Source organism: Bubalus bubalis, chromosome 6, assembly GCF_019923935.1.
Source record: "Bubalus bubalis isolate 160015118507 breed Murrah chromosome 6, NDDB_SH_1, whole genome shotgun sequence".
NCBI lineage: Eukaryota > Metazoa > Chordata > Mammalia > Artiodactyla > Bovidae > Bubalus > Bubalus bubalis.
In genome coordinates, this window is record NC_059162.1 from 119,760,609 (window position 1) to 119,781,672 (window position 21,064).

The 21,064-nt window shown below is 60.4% G+C and overlaps 1 protein-coding gene across 8 annotated transcripts in view; it reads right to left on the reverse strand.

Moving 5' to 3' along the window:
- Nucleotides 1-21,064, reverse strand: part of PASK (PAS domain containing serine/threonine kinase) — a 35,801-nt gene that overhangs the window by 4,257 nt on the left and 10,480 nt on the right. For all 8 annotated transcript variants that reach the window (XM_044945412.2, XM_044945409.2, XM_044945413.2 and 5 more), the window contains 11 exons: nt 20,276-20,416; nt 19,566-19,700; nt 17,309-17,569; nt 15,996-16,149; nt 12,676-12,769; nt 9,740-11,022; nt 8,480-8,661; nt 7,929-8,096; nt 5,870-5,995; nt 5,647-5,781; nt 1,226-1,425 (listed from right to left, as the gene is read on the reverse strand). In XM_044945412.2, coding sequence (XP_044801347.1) covers nt 1,226-1,425; nt 5,647-5,781; nt 5,870-5,995; nt 7,929-8,096; nt 8,480-8,661; nt 9,740-11,022; nt 12,676-12,769; nt 15,996-16,149; nt 17,309-17,569; nt 19,566-19,700; nt 20,276-20,416 — 2,879 coding nt within the window. The remainder of the gene's footprint in view (nt 1-1,225; nt 1,426-5,646; nt 5,782-5,869; nt 5,996-7,928; nt 8,097-8,479; nt 8,662-9,739; nt 11,023-12,675; nt 12,770-15,995; nt 16,150-17,308; nt 17,570-19,565; nt 19,701-20,275; nt 20,417-21,064) is intronic.

Genomic DNA, 21,064 nt, shown 5'->3' on the forward strand with positions numbered 1-21,064 from the left:
AGAGGAAAGACGCGGGCAGAACCTGCGGTGAAGGTCCTGAATGCTCTAACCACGAGCCTGCCTGGGAGACACGTCAGAGCCACGCTTCTCCAGAGGGCATGTTAAAGAGGCACAGTGAAACACCCGCAGTCAGACCTGCCTGGAGCTCAGCTCATGCGGGTAAAGACCAGTTCCATCGCACGTGGACAAGACAGAAATCTACGCATTCAGGGCACAAACACTGAGCACCGTTTCCATGCTCAGAGGAGCCCTACAACCCCTGAGCTCCGTCTCGACCTTCCCGCTCCTGAGCTCCCTGAGACTGGGTCCTGCCCCAGCCAGGCCCCCAGCACAGAGCTGGACCCGCTTCTCATCTCGGCAAGAGCAGGGGGCTTGCCCCACGCCCAGCTGACGCGGAGGCGAGCCGGTCAGCGCCAGCACCGCCAGCAGCAGTGGGTGAGCTCCAGCACGGGCCCTGCATTAGCGCTTCATGCCTCACGCGGCCAGCCCAACCGCACACCACCGCACTAGCCTGCTGGTGCTGGCATCAAAATAAACAACTAAAAAAATTCGCTTCATGCCTTTGAAGAGTCCCAAATTCGGGGACTCTTTATCGTCTCTTAACTTTTAATTATATTGAACTCCAAACACAAAAGGTGAGAAGGCTGGCTAATGAACTCCTGGCTTCCCTTGACTGAGCTTCCTTTTCCTGCCCACTGACCTCCCGAAGCATACTTTGTCACTCGGCACCCTCATCACAAAGAGGCACAACCTGAAGCCGCTTCCCTCTGCTGCCGCGGAAGGTGTGAGCACAGGCTGCCCGCCCGGGACACCTACGGGTTCCCCATGAGGACCTTGGGTGGTGTGAGTGCAGGCTGCCCGCCCAGGACACCTACAGGTTCCCCATGAGGACCTCGGGCATGCAGTACCCGATCATCCCTCTGCTGCCGCAGAAGGTGTGAGCGCAGGCTGCCTGCCCAGGACACCTATGGGTTCCCCATGAGGACCTCGGGTGCACACCTATGGGTTCCCCATGAAGACCTCGGGTGCACACCTATGGGTTCCCCATAAGGACCTTGGGTGCACAGTACCCGATCGTTCCTCTGCTGCCATGGAAGGTGTGAGCTCAGGCTGCCCGCCCGGGACACCTACGGGTTCCCCATGAGGACCTCGGGCGTGCAGTACCCGATCTTCCCTCTGCTGCCGCGGAAGGTGTGAGCGCAGGCTGCCTGCCCGGGATACCTACGGGTTCCCCATGAGGACCTCAGGCGCGCAGTACTCGATCGTCCCGCAGAAGGTATAGAAGAGCTTGCCCCGCTCCAGGTAGGCGGCCGAGCCAAAGTCAATGAGCTTGATGGAGAAGTCCTCGGCAATGACAATGTTCTCGTCCTTGATGTCCCGGTGGAGGATGCTCTGGGAGCGCAGGTACACCACCGCTGACACCAGCTGGAACAGGGGCCACCGTTGTGATAAGGACACTGAACACAAGACCTCACAGAAAGAAAGAAGCTGAAGCCGACTCTGTGTGACCCTGTGGACTGTAGCCTGCCAGGCTCCTCCATCCCTGGGATTCTCCAGGCAAGGATACTGGAGGGGGTTGCCATGCCCTCCTCCAGGGGATCTTCCCGACCCAGGGATCGAACCCGGGTCTCCCATGTTGCAGACACTCTTTACCATCCGAGCCACCAGGCCTGCCCCTCGGCAAATCCCCAGGAATAGCAGGCGGCACCGTCAGCGAGAGGGACCCCGTGTGCGGCCCGGAGGACCCCTCGCCTGTGCGTGTGTGCTCCCAGGGGCGCCACGTAGACGCGCGCGTGCGCCCCCAGGGGCGCCACGTAGACGCGTGCGTGCACTCCCAGGGGCGCCACATAGACACAGTTTCTAAGGTCTCGGTCTGTGGGCCACCAGCGACCTCCCGGCAGACATCCTCTCACCCCACGACAGGCGGAGCGATCGTCTAGGCAGGACAGACAGACGGCAGCAGAAGCCGCAGGACGGTGGTGGACGCTTGAATGAGCGTGGGCTGGGTTGTGTGGGCAGTGGCCCAGGAGAAGGCCCAGAGGGGCAGTGATTTCCCCAGAGCTCATCGGGCAGCTCGAGCAGGGCTGCGAGCAGAAGCCCAGTATCCAGGCTGCAACTTCCAGGCTCTGGCAGCTTCTCAAAGAGCAGCGCAGGGTGGAGCCATGCTTTCCCCAACGCCTGCGGCCTTTCAGCGGTGCGGCCTCACGAGAACTCCCCGGGAAACGGGCAAGCGCATCAGTCTGCACTGTCCGCAGCGCGAGAGGGCAGGCACTGGGATGTGCCGCCGCCCGGCACGAGTGGCGAGGGGTCAGTAGCAGTAGCACCTCAGTGAGGTTTAAGCGCGATTAGTAAGACTTCCGACCCCACTCACCACTCGGACACCAGCTGTACCGATGAGCACAGTGACTTCATGGACACAGTCATTCAGGTCGTTAGAGACGATTTTACATTTACAATGAATATCTTTGAGTCAGAAGCAACAATTAATGGCAGACAAACTAAGCTGAATTAATTAACTTGCATAAAGAGGGCTTCTCCAATGGCTCACCAGATAAAGAATCTGCCTGCAATGCAGGGAACACAGGAGACACAGGTTCAATCTCTGGGTTGGAAAGATCCCTTGGAGAAGGAAATGGCAACCCACTGCAGTACTCCTGCCTTAAAACCCCCAGGGACAGATGAGCTGGTGGGCTGCGGTCCAGTGGGTCGCAAAGACTAAGCACGAGCAAGACTGAGAGTGCTGTTGGCTCAGCCAGAATGAATGAGTGAACGTGCACTCACATCCACACACGCAGACGTGTGCACACCTGCACATCTGCGTACAGACGCGTGTGCGTGTGCACATGGAGCACTGCACAGATGTGCGCGCGCACACGGATGTCTGTGCTTACACACTCACACATACGCTCACACATGTACGGACATCCATCGACATACACACAGGCACATGTACGTATCAGGCCCAGGTGGGAAGCAGAAACCACATGCTGCTCTGAATATGGACAACTTTGAGGGTCATTAACTGCAAAGCAGTAACAAGCCCGAACCGCGTGAGAAGCTGCTCGGCACAGAGGAGAGCCGTGCACCGAGCAGACGCGACCCAGAGCTGGAGGCAACGCACACGCTTGCACGCGACACTGCTGTTCTGTGGAGCCAAGTCCACGTTTACACGTGATGCCCACTGCGCACACTGATTTACGAAAGGGCTGGGGAGACTTATTGCAGAAGTTAAAAAGTATCGGACACAGAGTCAGCGGCATCAGCAGCCCTGAATGAACAGCAGTCAGGCAGCAGCTGTGGGTAAGTGACTCCACGTGTCATGTCACACGGAAACCTGTTTGCCATGAAGATTTTAGAAACAAACCTCCACCATCAAGTAAAGGAGATGCCTGTATAACCTTCCAGAGGAGGAAGACAGGGAGAGGTGGCATTCTTTGGGCAGAACTGTGATGACCAAAACTTACAAGTAGGTGCCTCAGAAATTTAATTTCAGAAATCCAGTAATTTCTGGGCATTCATAGCTTTGGGGAAGAAATACCAGTTCATGGAAGCTGTTATTAGAAACCAAGTCAGCTCCAGGAAACCAAGAGTGCCGGGAGCCGGCGAGAGACATTCCACTCGTGACAAAGGTCATGAGGAAGGAGGCTCGGCATACGCAAAGGCGGGATCGAGCCTCGGGAGTGCCCCGGGATATTCTCGAGCATCTACCCCCCAAAAACCAGAGTCTGCCTACTTTATTGCTTTGTGCTCTCACCTCTGACTTTACTGGGGGCTGTCCCCCACCACCATCTCACTCTCTCTGTCAAAGAGTTAACTTACAGCTCCAATTAATAAAGTTCCTGGGCAATTAGGAGTGTTTAAATCCAAACCCCTCAGATGGCTCTCTAACTCGCCTGACAAGTTTACCCGGACACCTACAGCTATGCATACGATTGTTTACAGTCTCCCAGCCTCCAGAGGCACGGGAAGCTTAAGATATTCAAATAGCTTAGAGCCTCTCAGAGAATTAGAAACTGTCAGAATAAAACTAGTAAAAGATTTCATTGATGAGCCAATGTTTGTTGCCAAGTTTTCACATCCCCTGAATTGTATCCTTGAATGTGCATTAATTAATATAGTTTGTATGTAGAAAAAATAAGTAGTGGCCTTAGTGTTAGTAACTTTAGACCCTTAAGGTAGTAAATTCTTTCCTTTGTAAACCCATTACACATCCACCCTATAGGAACGTAATCTTATCTTCGGAAGATGGTGCCAAACCTTAAAATAATTACTCTTAGAGAAAATAAGTCTTTGTTGATAAGTCCTTGTCAAGAGTCATAAAATGTTAATAGGCCTCTGGCCAGAAGATGATGTAAATCACCTAAACCATTTGTATACGATAAATCTGCAGGAAAGAAACCCTGGTTTTTGATAAGCATCAAAAACTGCTGATTTTGCATCCCCTATTATCCTCTATGTGTAACTTAGGGTATAAAAGCCCCTGTTGAAAATAAAGCTATGGGCCTTGCTCACCAACGCTTGGTCTCCCCATGTCATTCTTCCCTTTAACTTCCAGCTGAGTGTCCATCTGGAGCGCGGATATCCTCTGCGACCATTTATTTGCCTGGGCTTCTAAGACCCACTCGAGAAGGTGTCTAAGGTGGGGCACCTTCCGCTATTCGAGAGGGCGCCTGCGGCCTCCGTGGTCAGAGCTAACCTGGTGTCACGGGTTATATTGATTTTCCGCGTAAACCAAGCCACTCAGCTTCTTTTCTCCACTGAATTTTCCTACTGAGCTATCCTCATTCTATTACTCTTTATTATCTCTAATTAACATTTGAATAGGTCGCCTAGCCGTCTCTCCTTCGAATACCCTGGATCAGCCGGGGCTGGACCTCGGCACAAGAGCAAACCTGTGAACTGGTCACATCCCCCCACCCCGCACCCCCTGGCATCCCTCCACCTTTTCCAGGGAGCAAGGAATCATCTGGAATGAAATTCCCACATTCCCCAAACCAAAGAACTGTTGTCTCCCCTGCCCCACCCCAACACCCAATTTCTCTTTCACAGGACACCTTTCCACTTAGCTGGCTACTCTCCCTTTCCAAAAAATAACAAACAGACTAAGATCAATACACGGATAGACACGAAAGAAACCAAGACAAATCCCGAGATGGCCAGAACCACAATCTTTGCAGGTCAATTAACTGGGCAGCTACGTCTACTCAGCACTTCCCGTGCGCCTGACTCGGGCATGCTGCACGGGGGCCTCTGCACTCTCTGATTTAGCCCCAGCAGTCCTGTGAGACGCTGGCTCGAGTGAGGTCCACGTACAAATGAGCAGGGTCTCCCCATGGTGGACAAGGATTCAGATCAGACGCACAGCCTGCAAGCCCAGCCTGAGAGCTGCACTGGTTCTTCTCTGAGGCTGGGTGGGGATCATTTGAATATAAACACACTTTAATCTTCATCCCACATCCCCGGTCACCCCAGGGTGACGCCTGGCCTCACTCTTCCTCCCCAACCCCAACCTCACTCTCTCTACTTCAACAGTAGAATTCTCTTCTCGAAACACGTGTCCTACTCAGTAACATCCCCAAACCGGAGGCCGGGTCCAGCATCACTGACTCTGGAGTCCTGGGCCCAGGCGGCCAGGCCCGGTCTTACCTGTCGAAAGATGTAGCTCGCCAGGGGCTCGTCGAGGCTGGGATGGTGGTCGATGAATGCAAACAGGTCCAGGCCAGAGCCGTGCTTCTCCATTACCAGCTGAAAGAAGCCCTGGTTCTCAAACACGTCCAGCACCTGAAGAGAGAGGGACGAGCTGGGCCCGGCCCTGCCGGGACTCCTCCAAGGCAGCGCGCTCGGGCGCGGACATGAGACGGCGCCCCACCTTGATGATGTTGGCGTGCTCCACCTTGCACAGGATGGCAATCTCTAAAGTGACCTTCCCAAGCTTGGGGTCCTCAATCCAGCAGTCCTCCAAAACCTTCTCCTTCTTAATGAACTTCACCACCACCTACGGGAGAGACGGGGTGTCACCGCAGCCCCTCCCGCCGGCCCCCCGGCAGCTGTGGCGCCTTCACTCCAACCTAACCCCCACCTCCCCCCGAGTCCTGGGACGTGAAAGAGGAAACCTAATAACAACCGTCCAGCCTGAGGGGGCCAGGAGCAAATCGGCAGCCAGCCGGAAGTCCCGAGTGGACCTGCGCGACCTGCACAGCGGCAGGGTGGGGGTAATGGAGGACCTGGGTGGGCTGATGGCAAGACCAGCCCTGGAGGTCTCGGAGCGGGTGTTCCCCAGATACCCCAGGTCACCCCAATTTCTCAACCGAGGACTGGATGTCCCGGCCAAGAAAATGAAATAAGAGGCCTGAGAACTGGAAAAAAAAGAACAAAAATGTCAATCATGTTGGTTTGGAGAACTAACCAGAGAGTTCCACAAGATGGGCGGACAGAAGACAAATACATGGAAAAAATGGTGTGATGCGGCCACAAAAAAAGAAAAAGGAAGCCCACAGTGCCTGCTGGGTTGCTGATGCAGACCAAGAATGAGGTGACCACCCACGGATAAATAAAGATGGCAACAGAAACTTAACGAGTCAGCCAAGAAGCCCGTGACGCCCAGAGCAGTGTGTTTAAACCTTAGGGGGTGTGAGCACACTCAGAAAACCCCACACAGCACAGAGCTCAGTATTAAGTCACAGCTTAGAAACACACACTCAATCCAAGAAGCTAGAAAACAGCAAAGTTTACACAAAGGACCAGAAAAGCAACATAAAGAAAAGAAACACTTGATGAAAAACATGAGCAATTCTCTGGCAAGTCCAGCAAAGAGGAGAGAATGTGCCACGAGAGTGAGGCGAGCAGGGGGAGCAGCCCTGGCCAGGAGCACCCGCAGACGCGACGGCACGGCAGCACCGCCACTGACGTCCCCGGCTCCGCGGGCCCCACACAGCTGACGCGCACAAAGGAAAACGCTCACCTACACACGAATGTAAAGCAGAAAATCCCAGATAAAAATGTTAGCAAGCCAGGGGGCTTCCCTGGTGTCCTGGGGCTTAGACTCTGCACTCCCAATGCAGGGGGCCCGGGTTTGATCCCAGGTCAGGGAACTAGATACCACAAACTGTGACTAAAAGATCCCACGTGCTGCAACTAAGATCCAGAGCCGCCAAAAAAATATAAACATTAAAAAATATATATTAGCAAGCCAAGTTCAGCAACACACTAAAAAAATGTTATACGGCAATAAAGGATTGAGTCTACGAATAAAAGTTGACTGTGGTTATTCACATATTAATAAAAGAAACAAGTACATGATCATTGCAATAGATGCTAAAAAGTCATTTGGCCTAAGTCAACGTTTATTCCTTAAATCAAAAAAAAAAGTGAACTGAAAATGAAATAGCCTCAAACAAAAAGCATCCATCAAGAGATGAAAGAGCCTCAAACAAAAGGTATCTATCGAGAAATGAAAGGAGTCACTGGAGGGGGCAGAGGCCCACCAGGAGGCTGGGCACCATACCTGTTACTCCTCACGGCTTTGCAGGTCCAAGCCAAGGTGACAGAAGGAAGGAAAAGAAGGCAAGGAGATGTAAACAGCAGAGAAGGCGGCACAATCATCAGTGCCAGCAGAGGACCAGACAGATCAACTCAGAATCACTAAAACCAGCACGACTTTCACACACACCCCCTGCTGTCCAGCCAAGCCTGCAGCCGAGGCAGATTCCGGCAGCGACGAGAAGCGTGGCGACAGGTGCCACACAGGCCCTCCCAGGAAGCAGCGGGCAAGGCCCAGGGCATCCGGGTGGCCTGGAGGTTTGCAGGGACAGGCAGCATGGTCACCAAACGCCCCAGGTCTACCCACAGTGGGACTGGGAGGGAGGGTGTGAGGTGCATCATGGCCACCCCCCAGCACCCAGACCCCCCAGCCCTCAGGAGCCCAGTACCTCCTTATTCGCCTCCTTGTCCACCGCCGTCCACACGAAGCCAAAGGCCCCGCTGCCGATCGGGCTGAGCGTGCTGTACTTAAGGGAGTACGCCCCCTCGCAGGCTGCCAGCCCCTCCGGCTCCACGGCCTTGGGGGGCTCCTCAAACCAGGGCTTGGTTCCAAGCACCTGTGACCACAAAGGCAAGCCTGAGAGGCCACACACAGCACGCTGAAGCAGGGACAGCGGAGGCGGCCGCGGCCCCCTGCACACAGTGGGCAGGGAGAGCGGCAGCCACTGCCCCGCCCACTCCTCGGGCCCCTGGGGTCCCCAGCCCGAGACTGCTCTCCAGAGGGCACACCCAGGGCCTCAATGTGCCAGTCCAAACTGGCGCTCACCAGGCCCCACCGTGCACACGGAGCACATGCAGACTTGGAAGCCACGTGCGGCTCGCGCCTCACCCAGGTCGGACAGCAGTGTGGGGAGCCACGCAGAGCCTCTCCCGCCCTGGAGGGCACGGGGCTCTGACGGGAGGGGCAGGTGGACAGCAGGCGCCGTCCGCAGACACCCACCTCCCCCAGGCTGGCGGCGGACGGCTCGCAGGTGGAGTGGGCAGAGCTCGGCAGGCTGGCCAGCAGCAGGCGGGTGTGCAGGGCCGAGTCCAGGCGGCTGTGCCGCAGGTCCTTCACCAGCCAGCAGCAGAAGAGGGCGGCCGGGCCCTGGAGCTCCACGCGCCGCACCTCAAACTGCACACCTGCGGAGGGCGGCGAGACTGGGCCCCACTGAGCCCCACAGCCGTGCGGGCAGGGCCCCCGCGCCCGCAGAAGGGCGTGGTGAGGCCAGCGGCCGCACCTCCCCAGCACAGGGCCAGGGGCAGCCAGAGGCCAAGTGACTCGGGGGACCCGCCCCCAGCCACCAACGCAGATGAGCCTAGAGAAGCTGCCCAGCACCCTGCACGCACAGAGCCACGCACACAGTGCCACCCGCTCTGCACACGGTGCAGACCACAGCACCCCAGCGGGCACAGGTGCTTGTGGACACAGCCTCCTGGGGACACAGCAAAGCAATGTGACTATCTTCCTCCTGGCAGGGGGTTTACAGGTCCTTTTACTTTCTTCTTTTTAGCCTTTTATTTCTAGTATTTCTGGAAATAACATATATTACTCGTGAAACTCTTCTAAGGTTAGGAAAAAAGCCCTGTAGTCAATGCCAGGAAACTGGCAGTGAGGAAAACGACGGGCTGAAATGCAGCACCGCTGGGAAATTAGGGAAATAAAAGCGACAAGCCAAGGGCTGACCGCCAGCCCCAGAGCGGGGGTTCCGGGCGGGCAGCCTCCTCGCACACGGACCACATGCAGACGTGAAATCCCACACGTGGCAAACCTCACCCAGAATGTCAGAAGACAGTGTGGAGAGCCACACAGAGGCTCTCCCCACCCCGGAGGACACAGGTTGCCGACGGGAGGGCCGACTCGGTGCTCACCCAGACCTGGCTGCCCCTGAAGCCCGACAGCCTGTGGAGATCTGAGCCCCACCTCCCCTCCCGGAGGGACTGCCAAGGCCGGGGTTCTGGGATCCCACCCCCTGCTGCACCGCACACAGCGCCCGGGACCCCGGCCTGCCCCCCAGCACACGCGCTTGAGGTCCTAACTTTCAAGAGGCAAACTATAACTTCAGGTTCTTTTCTTAATATAATTCATCATTTCTGCCACACTATTCCGGGGGTGAAGCCCTCCAAGACACCAGGATGAGGAGGCCCCCCAGCCCCACAGAGCCCACTCTGGGGGCAGCAGGAGACCAGGCCCCCGCCTGCCCCACCCACCCGCACATACTCAGCTGCGAGCCGTCCCGGTGGTAGCAGCTCCCCATGTAGGTGCCCTCCTGGATCTCCGGCTGCAGGTCAGCTGCCCTGAGGGGTGCAGGGCTGGGGCCCTCGGCTCTCACGGGCGTGGAGGTGACCTGGAAGCTCAGCCCAGGTGCCTCCAATGGGCACTCGTCCTCGGGGCCGGCTCCCGGCATGGGGGGGACGCTGCTCGGGCTGTCGGGGCCGTTCACGTCCTGGTGCTCGGAGGACACCAGGCAGGTCTGGGACAGCTCTGTCTCCTCCAGGCCCAGGCAGCTCTCACGGAAGCGCCGGCCCCCACCCAGATCAACACAGGTGCCGGTCAGCAGCAGCAGCTCCCGGTCGTCCAGCACGTCTGACCGCTGCCTGGGCAGGACACCCACGTCTGCGTCCGAGCCCACCAGCGAAGGTGAGGGTGTGCCCCCGAGTTCAGACGTGGCGCATGAACAGTTGGAAGAAGTTCGGTCTGTCCAGTCCCTGAAAACAAGCTCCTTGAGGTTCCAGGAAAATGAATTCTCGCTAGCCTCCGGGACCTCCACAGCCTCAAGGGCGCCGGGCAGGTCCGTGGCCAGGGCGTAGCAAGCCGAGGAGCTGCCCGAGCGGCCGCCCCGTGGGTCTGTGGCTCTCAGGTCTGACAAGGACGCAGGGGCAGGGGGCGGGGGCTGCCCTGTCAGGACCAGCTCGGCGTAGGAGACGCCCCACGGCCCCGCGAGGCTCAAGGCGGACAGCTGCTCCTTTATCAGGCACGTATGCAGCTCCTCCCTGTCCTGCTGCGCCCCCAGCCAGGGCTCGTCCAAAGGCGGCGTCGAGAACAAGAGCTGCAGCGTCCCCGGGGCGCTGGGGGCCGAGCGCGGGCTTCCTGGCAGCACGCTCTGCTCCCCCTGGGAGTCCTGCCCGGCCAGATGACCCTCGGTGTGGGGTGCGGCCGTGGCAGCGTCAGGGCCCTGGCCTGAATCGCTGGTGCCGCCCCGCCCCGCCCGCGCCTCCTGACATGGGCCGTGTGTCTCATCCCCAGCGCTCCCGTCTGCACCGGGGATGGCGGCTGCGGAGTCTTCCTGGGAAGCAGACGGCTTCGTGTCCCCCAGCTGAGATCGACTCCCCGGCTGAAGGCCCCGGCTGACGTGCTCCTCTGTCACCGGCTGCTCTTGCTCTGAGACGGAGTGCCGCTGGCCCTCGGGTGACGATGAGCCGTTGTGGGCGGATGGGCCTCCCTCGGGCACGTCTCGCGGGTGCTCTGGCGGTGACTGGCTTCCTCCTGGGATGCTGTCCCCCCTGCGGGTTGTGATGCAGGACGACACAGTCACTTAGGAGCCACAGAGGAGATCACATGGACTCCCCCTCCAGCAGAGACGAGCACAAAGCGATTACCACCATGAACAGGACAGGAGAGAAGGTGAACTTCTATAACAAAGTTAAAAAAATGAAACACCAAGTCACATGTTCTCCAGACAAATCCACAGTTAGCAGTGACTCACCCAGGCTCAGTCAGAGCGCTAGGACCTTGTGCTCAAGGCTGCGGTCCCCACGCTCACCGGGCTGAGGGTGGTCAGGCTCCCAGCGCAGTGGGAGGCAAGGGGAGAAAGGGGAGGAACCATGACAGCTACGAACGCCACCAGATCCACAGCGCAGAGCGGGAGGGCGAGAGGAGTCAGAGCTGGGAGAGCTGGGCGCGGGGTCCTGGGAGCCAGAGCACAGAGCCCCCGGCATGCTGGGGATGGGGGACCACAGAGGAAGAGGCCACCGCAGCCCCAGGTGACTGCGGAGCCACGGACAGGGGTCCAGCCCAGCCACTAACAGCCACACAGCACAGTGCTGGGCGCTGCCCTGGGTCAGCCCAGGCCAGACAGTGGCCCCGAGGGCAACAGAGAGTGGCCGCGCCTGGCCTGGCTGGGGGACAGGCGTGCAGCGATGGGTAAGCAATGCAGCAGAGGGCCAGGAAGAGGCACCGAGAGGCAGGCCCCGCTCAAGGACCTCGGCAGTGGAGGCGGCTATGAGCCGCAGGACTCTCCAGGGAAGCAAGGAGTGAGGGCCCTCCCCTCCTTGCCCCGTGCGCGTGCTCAGCCAGGACTGGTGGGTCCATGCTGCTGCAGCCACCGAAGCGAAGCCAGAAGCCGGGCTGGACGCAAAGGGCAGGGGCTGCGTGTGCGGGCCGAGGCGCCGCTCGAGGGGCAGGCTTGCGCCGGGGACGCACGGTGCCTCCAGCACGGGCACACGTGTGGGAGGGCGCTTCCGAGCACACACGTCTGTGTAGCGAGGGCTCAGCCTCCAGGGCACGGGAGGTGGTCTGGAGGAGAGCTGGGGCACTTTTGCTGCTCACCGTTATGCCTCAGTACTTAAACACACACATTCACACAGCACAGGTTTAAAACATCATTTCAAGACAACTTGAAACCTGTGCAGTGCCGATGGACCTCACACGATGGCTAGCAAAAGAAGCCAGAGACGAGGAAGTGCATCCGGTCAGGTTCAGGACAGGCCCTGCTGACCTGCGTCCTGACCCCGGGGCAGCGAGGGGCAGCAAGCGGAGCGGGAGCAGGCCTCCCAGGGGCAGAGGAGAAGACCCAGCGAGGCGGGCACGTTGCTGCCACTCAGTCTCAAAGGGATTTTTCAAAACGAGAACCTGGCTGGGAACACAGAAGCGCTGCGCAGCAGGACTGTGACCACTGAACAAGCGGGTCTCACTCCTACTTTCCCGGGTTTTCCAAACTGAGCCCTGCTCCTCTGAATGGAATACTGTGTTGTTTAAAAATGCACAGCAAACGGAGAAGTTATGCTGGGACCAGTTCGCTGGATCCTGACTAAATGCTTCCTTCCCCGTAAAGCAGGCGGCGGCACGGCCATGTGGGGCACCGGGGCCACCTCCGTCGTCGCGGCCAGAGCACCCTCCCCTCCCGCACACACCTGCCCCTCCCTTGGAGGGCTTACCCCGGCGGGCAGGCGGGGAGGGAGCCCCCGGGGGCCGTGGGGCATGTGTCCTGGCTCTCCGCTGGCTTTGGGGTCTCGGTGTCCACCTTTGCATCTGGCAAAAAAGAGTGTTTCCCACTGGCTGGCACATGCCACTGAAAGCCTCCTCCTGTCCACTGGGCAGGGGCAGAAATGCTGCCAGGCCCACGCCCACAGCACAGCCCTGGCTCCCAGCCCGGGCCTGGGCCCCTCACTGCTGACAGCCCCCAAGAGCTCCACTCTCTGACTCCAGGAGAGGACCAGAGGCCTGTGGCCTGAGGCTGCACCTCTCCTTAGGTCTGCTGGCCTCCCCGCCATGCCCAGCCTGCTCCCTTGCCCAGGAGGCCGCCCGCTCCTTCTGGCCTGAGGGCCCAAGGAGGCACAGCCTCCCCGGCTCTGTCTCCCTCTGGAGTGTGGGGTCTTCTCCGCCTCATTGCTATGCTTATGCCACCTGGCTCTGCCCAGGCTCCAGAGGCCAGATAGAGTGCCAGCCTACAGCAGGGCTGGGACAGCAGGGCGTGATGTCCGTGCTGCACAGTGGCCTGCACAGGGGAGGTGCCCAGGAAGAGTCCGGCCCCCGCAGGCAGGAGTGGCGGACAGGCGCCACGGACAAGCGTGCGATGCCCACAGGCCCGCCCTCGAGACCATGAGGGCAGAGCTCCTGCGGCGCCGCCCGCCCATTTCCTACAAAGAGTGCGAGTCACACACACTGAGAGAACTTAGATTCTGGAAAAAGAGAAAAGGGTGTCAGTGACAGAGAAAAAAAACAGACACGCAGAAAGGAGTCTTTGCAGATAGAAAAACCCAGATACAATGAAGGAAATCCCACGTTAAGAAAAGGGGTCACTCAGAGTCAGCAGCCTGACGAAGCACCTTTTAAAAAACTGAACCCAGGGCCATCGCTGCTGTCCACTGGTGCAAACCTGCTCTTTCAAAGCAGGGGGTGGGTGTATCCCCGGTAAGGGAGCGAGAGCCACACGCCACAGACCAACTAAGGCCACAAGCACAGCTGCTGAACCTGCGCGCACTGGGGCGCAGTGCCCGGGGGGAGGCCGGGCGCTCGGAGGTGCTGCAGGACACGGAGACACCCAACACCACCCGGGCACGACACACACACCTGACGGGGAGACACCCAACACCAACCGAGCACGACACACACACCTGACGGGGAGACACCCAACACCACCCGGGCACGACACACACACCTGACGGGGAGACACCCAACACCACCCGGGCACGACGCACACACCTGACGGGGAGACACCCAACACCACCCGGGCACGACACACACACCTGACGGGGAGACACCCAACACCACCCGGGCACGACACACACACCTGACTGGGAGACACCCAACACCACCCGGGCACGACACACACACCTGACGGGGAGACACCCCAACACCAACCGAGCACGACACACACACCTGACGGGGAGACACCCAACACCACCCGGGCACGACGCACACACCTGACGGGGAGACACCCAACACCACCCGGGCACGACGCACACACCTGACGGGGAGACACCCAACACCAACCGAGCACGACGCACACACCTGACGGGGAGACACCCCAACACCACCCGGGCACGACGCACACACCTGACGGGGAGACACCCAACACCACCCGGGCACGACGCACACACCTGACGGGGAGATACCCCAACACCAACCGAGCATGACACACACACCTGACGGGGAGACACCCCAACACCAACCGGGCATGACACACACACCTGACAGGGAGACACCCAACACCACCCGGGCACAACACACACACCTGACGGGGAGACACCCCAACACCAACCGAGCACGACACACACACCTGACGGGGAGACACCCAACACCACCCGGGCACGACACACACACCTGACGGGGAGACACCCCAACACCACCCGGGCACGACACACACACCTGACGGGGAGACACCCCAACACCAACCGGGCACGACGCACACCTCACGGGGAGACACCCCAACACCAACCGGGCACGACGCACACCTCACGGGGAGACACCCCAACACCAACCAGGCACAAACACACACACCTGACGGGGAGATACCCCAACACCAACCGAGCACGATGCACACACCTGACGGGGAGAGCTCACGTCCCGTCAGACACACACAGTCACACCTAAGGCCCGACACACACCATCTGACAGGGAGAGCTCACATCCCATCAGACACACACGGTCACACCTAAGGCCCGACACACACCGTCTGACAGGGAGAGCTCACGTCCCGTCAGACACCACAGTCACGTTTCCCCTCACTGACTGTATTAGATCCACTGGTGTTTCCAAGTCCAGGTCTTTCCACAGACTCACCCGCAGGTGACAGCACCCATGGTGCCAACCTGGGAGGGCCCCCGAGCCGACACCAGGGCGCCCGGCCGAGCCTCCTGGAGTGGAAGTGAGCTCCCTGGAGGCTGCCGGAGCCTCCGCTGGGCCTCTGCTTCCCGGGGCTCCACCTGCAGAGAACAGAGGGGCCCACACAGCAGGAGCCCCGCGCTGTGCCCCTCACATGCTCCTACAGCATCACGGTGTGGACTCGGGGCTTTCATTGGAGGCATCTTAAACGTTCAGTTAAAAGCACTGGAAGGCCTCCCTCGTGGCTCAGGGTAAGGAATCCTGGTCTGGGACGAGCCTGCGTGCCGAGGGCGGTGAGGCCGGGCACCACCGCTGCTGAGCCTGCGATCTAAATCCCGCGAGCTGCAGCCAGAGCCACGAGCCTCAGCCACTGGAGCCCAGGCACCCGAGAGCCGCTGCTCCCCAGCAGAGGCCACTGCAGCGAGAAGCCCTCCACCTTGACTAGAGAGGCGCCTCCGCTCTCCACAGCTAGAGAAAAGCCTGCCCAGCGACAAAGACCCTGCACAGCTAAAAATAACTAAGTAAATTAGAAAAAAAAAAACCACTGGGAATAGACAAAACTAAACAAATCCTCCAAGACTGCTGCCTCAGGGATGGACCTGACGTCAGTCCCGCCTTCAGCTGCTCACAGGAAGCTGCGTCACTTACTCGCACAGCAAGACTGCCAACCAGCCGTGCCGCCGGGCGCAGGCACACGTGACTCACTTGGGCACCTCCATCCTGCACTCTGCGCCAACACAGCCATGAGACCCACGCAAGCGCCCCATCCCCCGGGACGTGGAAGGCCCACAAGAGACAGAGAAGACCGCCAAGTCCACAGAACAGGGTCCCCACGCCACCACCGCCCCCCCAACACGCCCACGCCCGCCCCCAGCTCCAGCTCCTCTCCCGTGCAGAGGGTGGCCCGGGAGGAGGAGGGGGCTGTCCTCACCCTGGGCTGTGCCCGCAGGCTCGTCCCCCATGCTGACCCCAGGCCCACTCTGGCTGCCAGCGTCCAGGCAGCTGGCCAGGTCCCGCAGAGGGAAGGAGCTGTCGTAGGCAAGGTCCATGTGGTGGTAGAAACCGGGAATCAGGAAGGTGATGTTCTAGGGAACAAAGGGTGCTTCAGAACTCGGCGAGGCCCCGGCTGGGCAGAGAGCAGAGGACGCGAGCAGGCCTGGACGAGGCCCAGAATGACCCTGGGTCAGGACGCGAGCAAGCCGGGACAGGGTCCGGGACGGCCCCGGGTCAGGACGCGAGCAGCCCGGACGGGGTCCGGGACGGCCCCGGGTCAGGACGCGAGCAGGCCCGGACGGGGTACGGGACGGCCCCGGGTCAGGCTCCTCTCGGCAGGTCCGAGCACCCCCGACACCCACCATGGAAATCGTAACTAGTTCCTCTTTCCCTTAGCAAACCCTAAGCAGCCTGCGTTCATGTACTCCCTGCAAGGACTCGGTGTCCCCACGTTCCTGCGGGATGCCCTTGTCCAGAAAGTACTCCAACTATGTGGTCGCTGACTTCAATTGAACTGTTTCATTTAATTCAAACTAGCATTTCTATTAGAAAACAGGGAAGGACCTCTTTTGAGGCTCTGCTTAAAGTTCTGGCTGGCTGGCTGGTGTGCAGTGCTGGCCCCAGCAAGGGTGGCGAGAGGCGATGGCTGCCCATGGGCATCGAGGTGCTCAGTGGAAGGCATGGGGAGCCCAGGCCAGCACCCACCTCAAGAGCCGGGCCAGCCAGGCATGGGGCCAGGGGCAGGGGCTGCTCAGGTGCCGAGTGACACAGCATACAGCAGCCTCTCCCTCCAGTGTGAACCACCCGTCCACCAAGTGGGGGCCCATGCGCCTCCCCAGAAGCCCTGGAGGACCGCCGAGACCACCAGGGAGGGCCCCTCAGGTGGCCTGACAGGCTCGCCTACCCTCAGAGCCCAGCCCAGCCCAAGAAAGAGGTTACAGAGACGGCGCCTCCGAGCCGACCCACCGCCGCCCCCGGATGGTGGGAGGGGCGTGCAGGCTGCTACACCTTCCTGCGGGACTCAGGCCAGACCTCGTGCGGGACAGGCTTCTGGGCAGAGCCCCTTCCCTCTCCTGCGGGGCACCCGGCACACAAGGGCTCTGCCGGAGGTCCAGACAAACGGGCACAGGCAGGGCGTGGGGCCAAGGCAGAGGCCCCACTCTCTGGGCCCAAGTCCCCAGGGAAGCCAGCCTCTGCAGCAGCAGGCAGGGCGCACAGGCCTGAGGGGGTCAGGCCCAGCTCCCGGCCCACCTTGCCCAGGAGCTCAGCCTTTCCGTAACCAAACAGCATGAGGGCAAAGCTGTGGTTGATGCCGTATATGGTCCCGTCTGGCAGGAGCGTGATGAGCCCGCTGATGGTGGAGAACACCCAGATGGATGCTGAGTAGCCCCCGCCAGGGGCCGCCTCGCCATCTGCAGCCTCCTCGCTGCCCGGCTGGGACTTTAGCTTCAGGCTCACAGGGAAGGTGGTGCCATCCCTGGCTCTTCCAACGGATCTCTGAATCTTGAGGTGCTGGAAGAAAGACACGCCACTGTGCCCACCGCGGCACCTCCAGTGGCCCAAGCTGTGACGCTTTGCTGCTCGGCGGGCACCCCCGGGACACCCACCCTCCATCCTGCTCTTCCTGCCTCATCTCCCCACCGCCCCCCCCCCCCAACCCTAGGGATGGCAGAGACCTGACCAAGAGCCGTGGCTGGGCTGGGACCCAAGCCAGCACGGCCGCTCCCCACTCCAGAACAGCCCAAACACGGTGCACACGGGCCATCAAGCCACGTGCCAGGACCAGCCGGGCCCCTCTCCCAACCCTGCAGGAAGCGAGTGCCTGCCCACTCCCCACCTGGACCACCAGGCCGCCAGCACCCGCCTCTGCAGGTGGGGGGCTGGGGCTCCCCAGACTGCTGGCCTCCAGGTGGTCTGTCCATCTCTGCTCTGCCTCCACGGTCCCCATCATCCACACAGCCAAGTCGTCCATCGTGTTTCTCTGCTTTAAATGCTCAGAACCTGTCCGCTCTCCTGAGCAAATCCCACAAGAGCAGCATCTAACAGGCTTTCCTGGTCAGCTCCTTGTTGCTCTCAAGACAGCCGGTCCCCAGGCCTGTGTCTACCCCTCTCCCAGTGCTGCCTGCCTCCTTTTTAAGGCTTCCCCCGCAAGATCTGCAGGGGCCCGAGGCCCGAACATGGGGGAGCTCCCTGCACCAGCCCTGCACCCTGACCGGGGGTGGAATCAAGACCCCAGGCTTCCCCTGGTAAGACCCCGGGCCCCAGTGAGCCCTGAGGAAAGAGGGGCACAGCCTCTTTTGCGGCAGAGGTGACAGGTGGATCCAGCGCGGAGCTGCTGGGAATGTGCCTGCACATGCCTATTGGCGCACACACACACGTGTGCGCGTGCCTCCTGGCACACACAAACACACGCCTCCTGGCACACACACCTCCTCTGGATGTGTGCCTGGGGTGGGGCAGAAGTGTGCTTATGTTCAGAGTTAAGCAAGGGCTTCCCAGGCAGCGCTGGGAACCTGCCTGCCAATGCAGGAGCCAGAAGAGACGTGGGTTCAATCCCTGGGTCGGAAGACCCCCTGGAGGAGTGCATGGCAACCCACTCCAGTATTCCTGCCTGGAGAATCCCATGGACAGAGGAGCCTGGCGGCTACAGTCCACAGAGTGGCGAAAAGCAGGACACGACTGAAGTGACGTGGCATGTCCAAAAGGACTTACGCCAGCACACCAGAGTTAAGCAAAAGAGGCTGCCGAACGGTCCCCACAGTGGTTGCGCCAGCTGAGCCCCACAGCGTCAGGCTTCAGGAGGTCCGCTGAGGACAGAGCAAGGAGCATAAAGAGAGGATGATGCGGGAGGGGAGGCTTCCATCAACCTAGAGGGACTGAAGCCAGTACCCCACCTCCCTGGAGGGCCCGGCTCTCAGCCAGAAGCCAGAGGACAGCCAGGGAGAGCCCACGACACCCTGGCAGGGTCTATCTCCTGCAGCAGCAGAGCCGACCTCACCCCAGCTTGACCACCCCTGACTGTCTGACCCTGCAGGCCGCTGATTGCTAATCCGGTGAATCCTGGCAGCGCAATCACTATGAGAAGGCCATGCGCTACTTGTGAAACAGGCCCCTGGGAACTGGGGGGTCCAGCCGAGAAGAGAACCACCCCCACCCGAACCCCCACTGCCCCCTAGAGCTGCCGAGCGAGCGCCACCACCTGACCCACAGTCCTGACTTGGGCAGGAGACGACGCCCACCAGTCACTCCTGCTCCACGAGCCCCCAGACCTCTCAATAAAGAGGCCCCAACAGGAGCTCCAGGAAGGGGACCGGGGGCAGGGGTGGCCAGGCGGGCGTCGCAGAAGCTCGGAGCCTCGGCCACAACCACAGTGCAGACGCCCCTGCTGTCAGCTCATGAAGCTGGGTCTAAGAACTCGACCGACACGGGACAGAGAGACTCCAGCGGCCACAGGGCCCAGCCTTGGCCGGGCAGCGCCAGTGGCCCGGGTCCTGCCCTGAGGACCTACCATGGGGACGTGCTCGCCAGGAGAGGGGAGCTGCAGGGAAGGGATGAGGTCTGTGATGCGCTGCCCAACCACCTCCTCCGCAGACGCGAAGCCATGCAGGTGCGCGAAGAGCCCGTCGCAGGACGTCACGGTGCCCTGGGAGGAAAAGCCGGTGTTAAGCCTCGTGACCCATGCTTCCTGCGCTTCAGCTTTAAACCTCACTGAGCCTCCGTGCCTTCCAGCTGAAGGCAAGGCTGTGGGTGCTCCCCCCGCCCCACCCTTGGAAGTGCAGGGGCAAAGGCAGCCACCCCCAGAACACCGTCTCCCGTCCCCTGCCAGATGTTTCCAAACGCATGTTCCCCCAGGAACCCGCAGAAGCCCGGCTCACGCTGGAGGCTCAGGGACCACACACACAACTATAGCACACCCGCGCCGGCCTTGAGTGCGGCCTGCGTGCCAGCACCACCAAGGGGGGCGATGTATGGCTTTATCCAAGTGTTAAGACCATCCGCTGGGGGCCAGGCTCGTATCCCATGTGTATAGGTGAGGGAACAGAGGCCAGGGAGGCCAGATGCCCTGCCCAAGTGCAGCTACCAGGAGGGCAGCCGGCTCACCCTCCAGGCCCCAGGCCCTCTTCCTGCCCGAAGGCCCCGGGGGACACCACATGCTGACTTGCCGGGGGGGCCCCGAGTGGTAAAGTGACGCGCAGCTGGGAACCCAACGTGACTCACGTCGCTCCGGAACGCCACCCAGGCTGAGACCCGCTCCACAGGCTCCAGCACGACCACGCAGCAGAGGCTGCGCTCCTGCTTCACCCTCTTCATCCACACGGAGACCGGGATCCTCTCCCCGCCGCGGCTCACAACGTCCACCTGGGGCACAGAGGGGCTCAGAGCGGCCAAGCCTGGCCCGCGGGCACGCCTGCCCGCTGCTCACCCGCCTCCCGGACAGAAATTAAGCAAAGCACAAACAAGGCCTCCGACGCCTGGCCATACGGCCTCTGAGTGAGTGGCCCATCAGAAGAGCACGTGTTCTCATACCCCACTTCACGGTAATAAAGCGAGGGCAATGTGGCGGCTAGGCTTCTCAAAGAAAAGACACCCCCACATGCTGAGTCTTTACATTTCCTTCTCGGCGCTCGTCCCGTGCGCGGGTGATTTTCTGGGTGTACGTGGTCCTATCTAACTTGTTTCAGGGCCTGAGTCTCAGGGCTCAGCATTTAACACGCAGGTTAACACGCAGCCTGTCAACGTCCCGTCTGGATACACACACGGGAGAGCCTAGAGCTCCAGGGAGCCCTTGCAGCCATGCCAGCCCCCAACACCACCAGACAGGGGGCATGGAGACAGAGCGGGAGACGACAGAACTGTAGCTCCCCGGAGCCTGGCCTGGGCCCTGCAGGCTTGCCAGTGCGCTCCTCCTCAAGGAGCACCAGGAAGGCGCAGCGTCTCCACTGACGTGGCCTCCCCCACGCCCACCCCCTTCCCAGCCGCCCCCTACGCCAGGGCCGACGGCGAGAT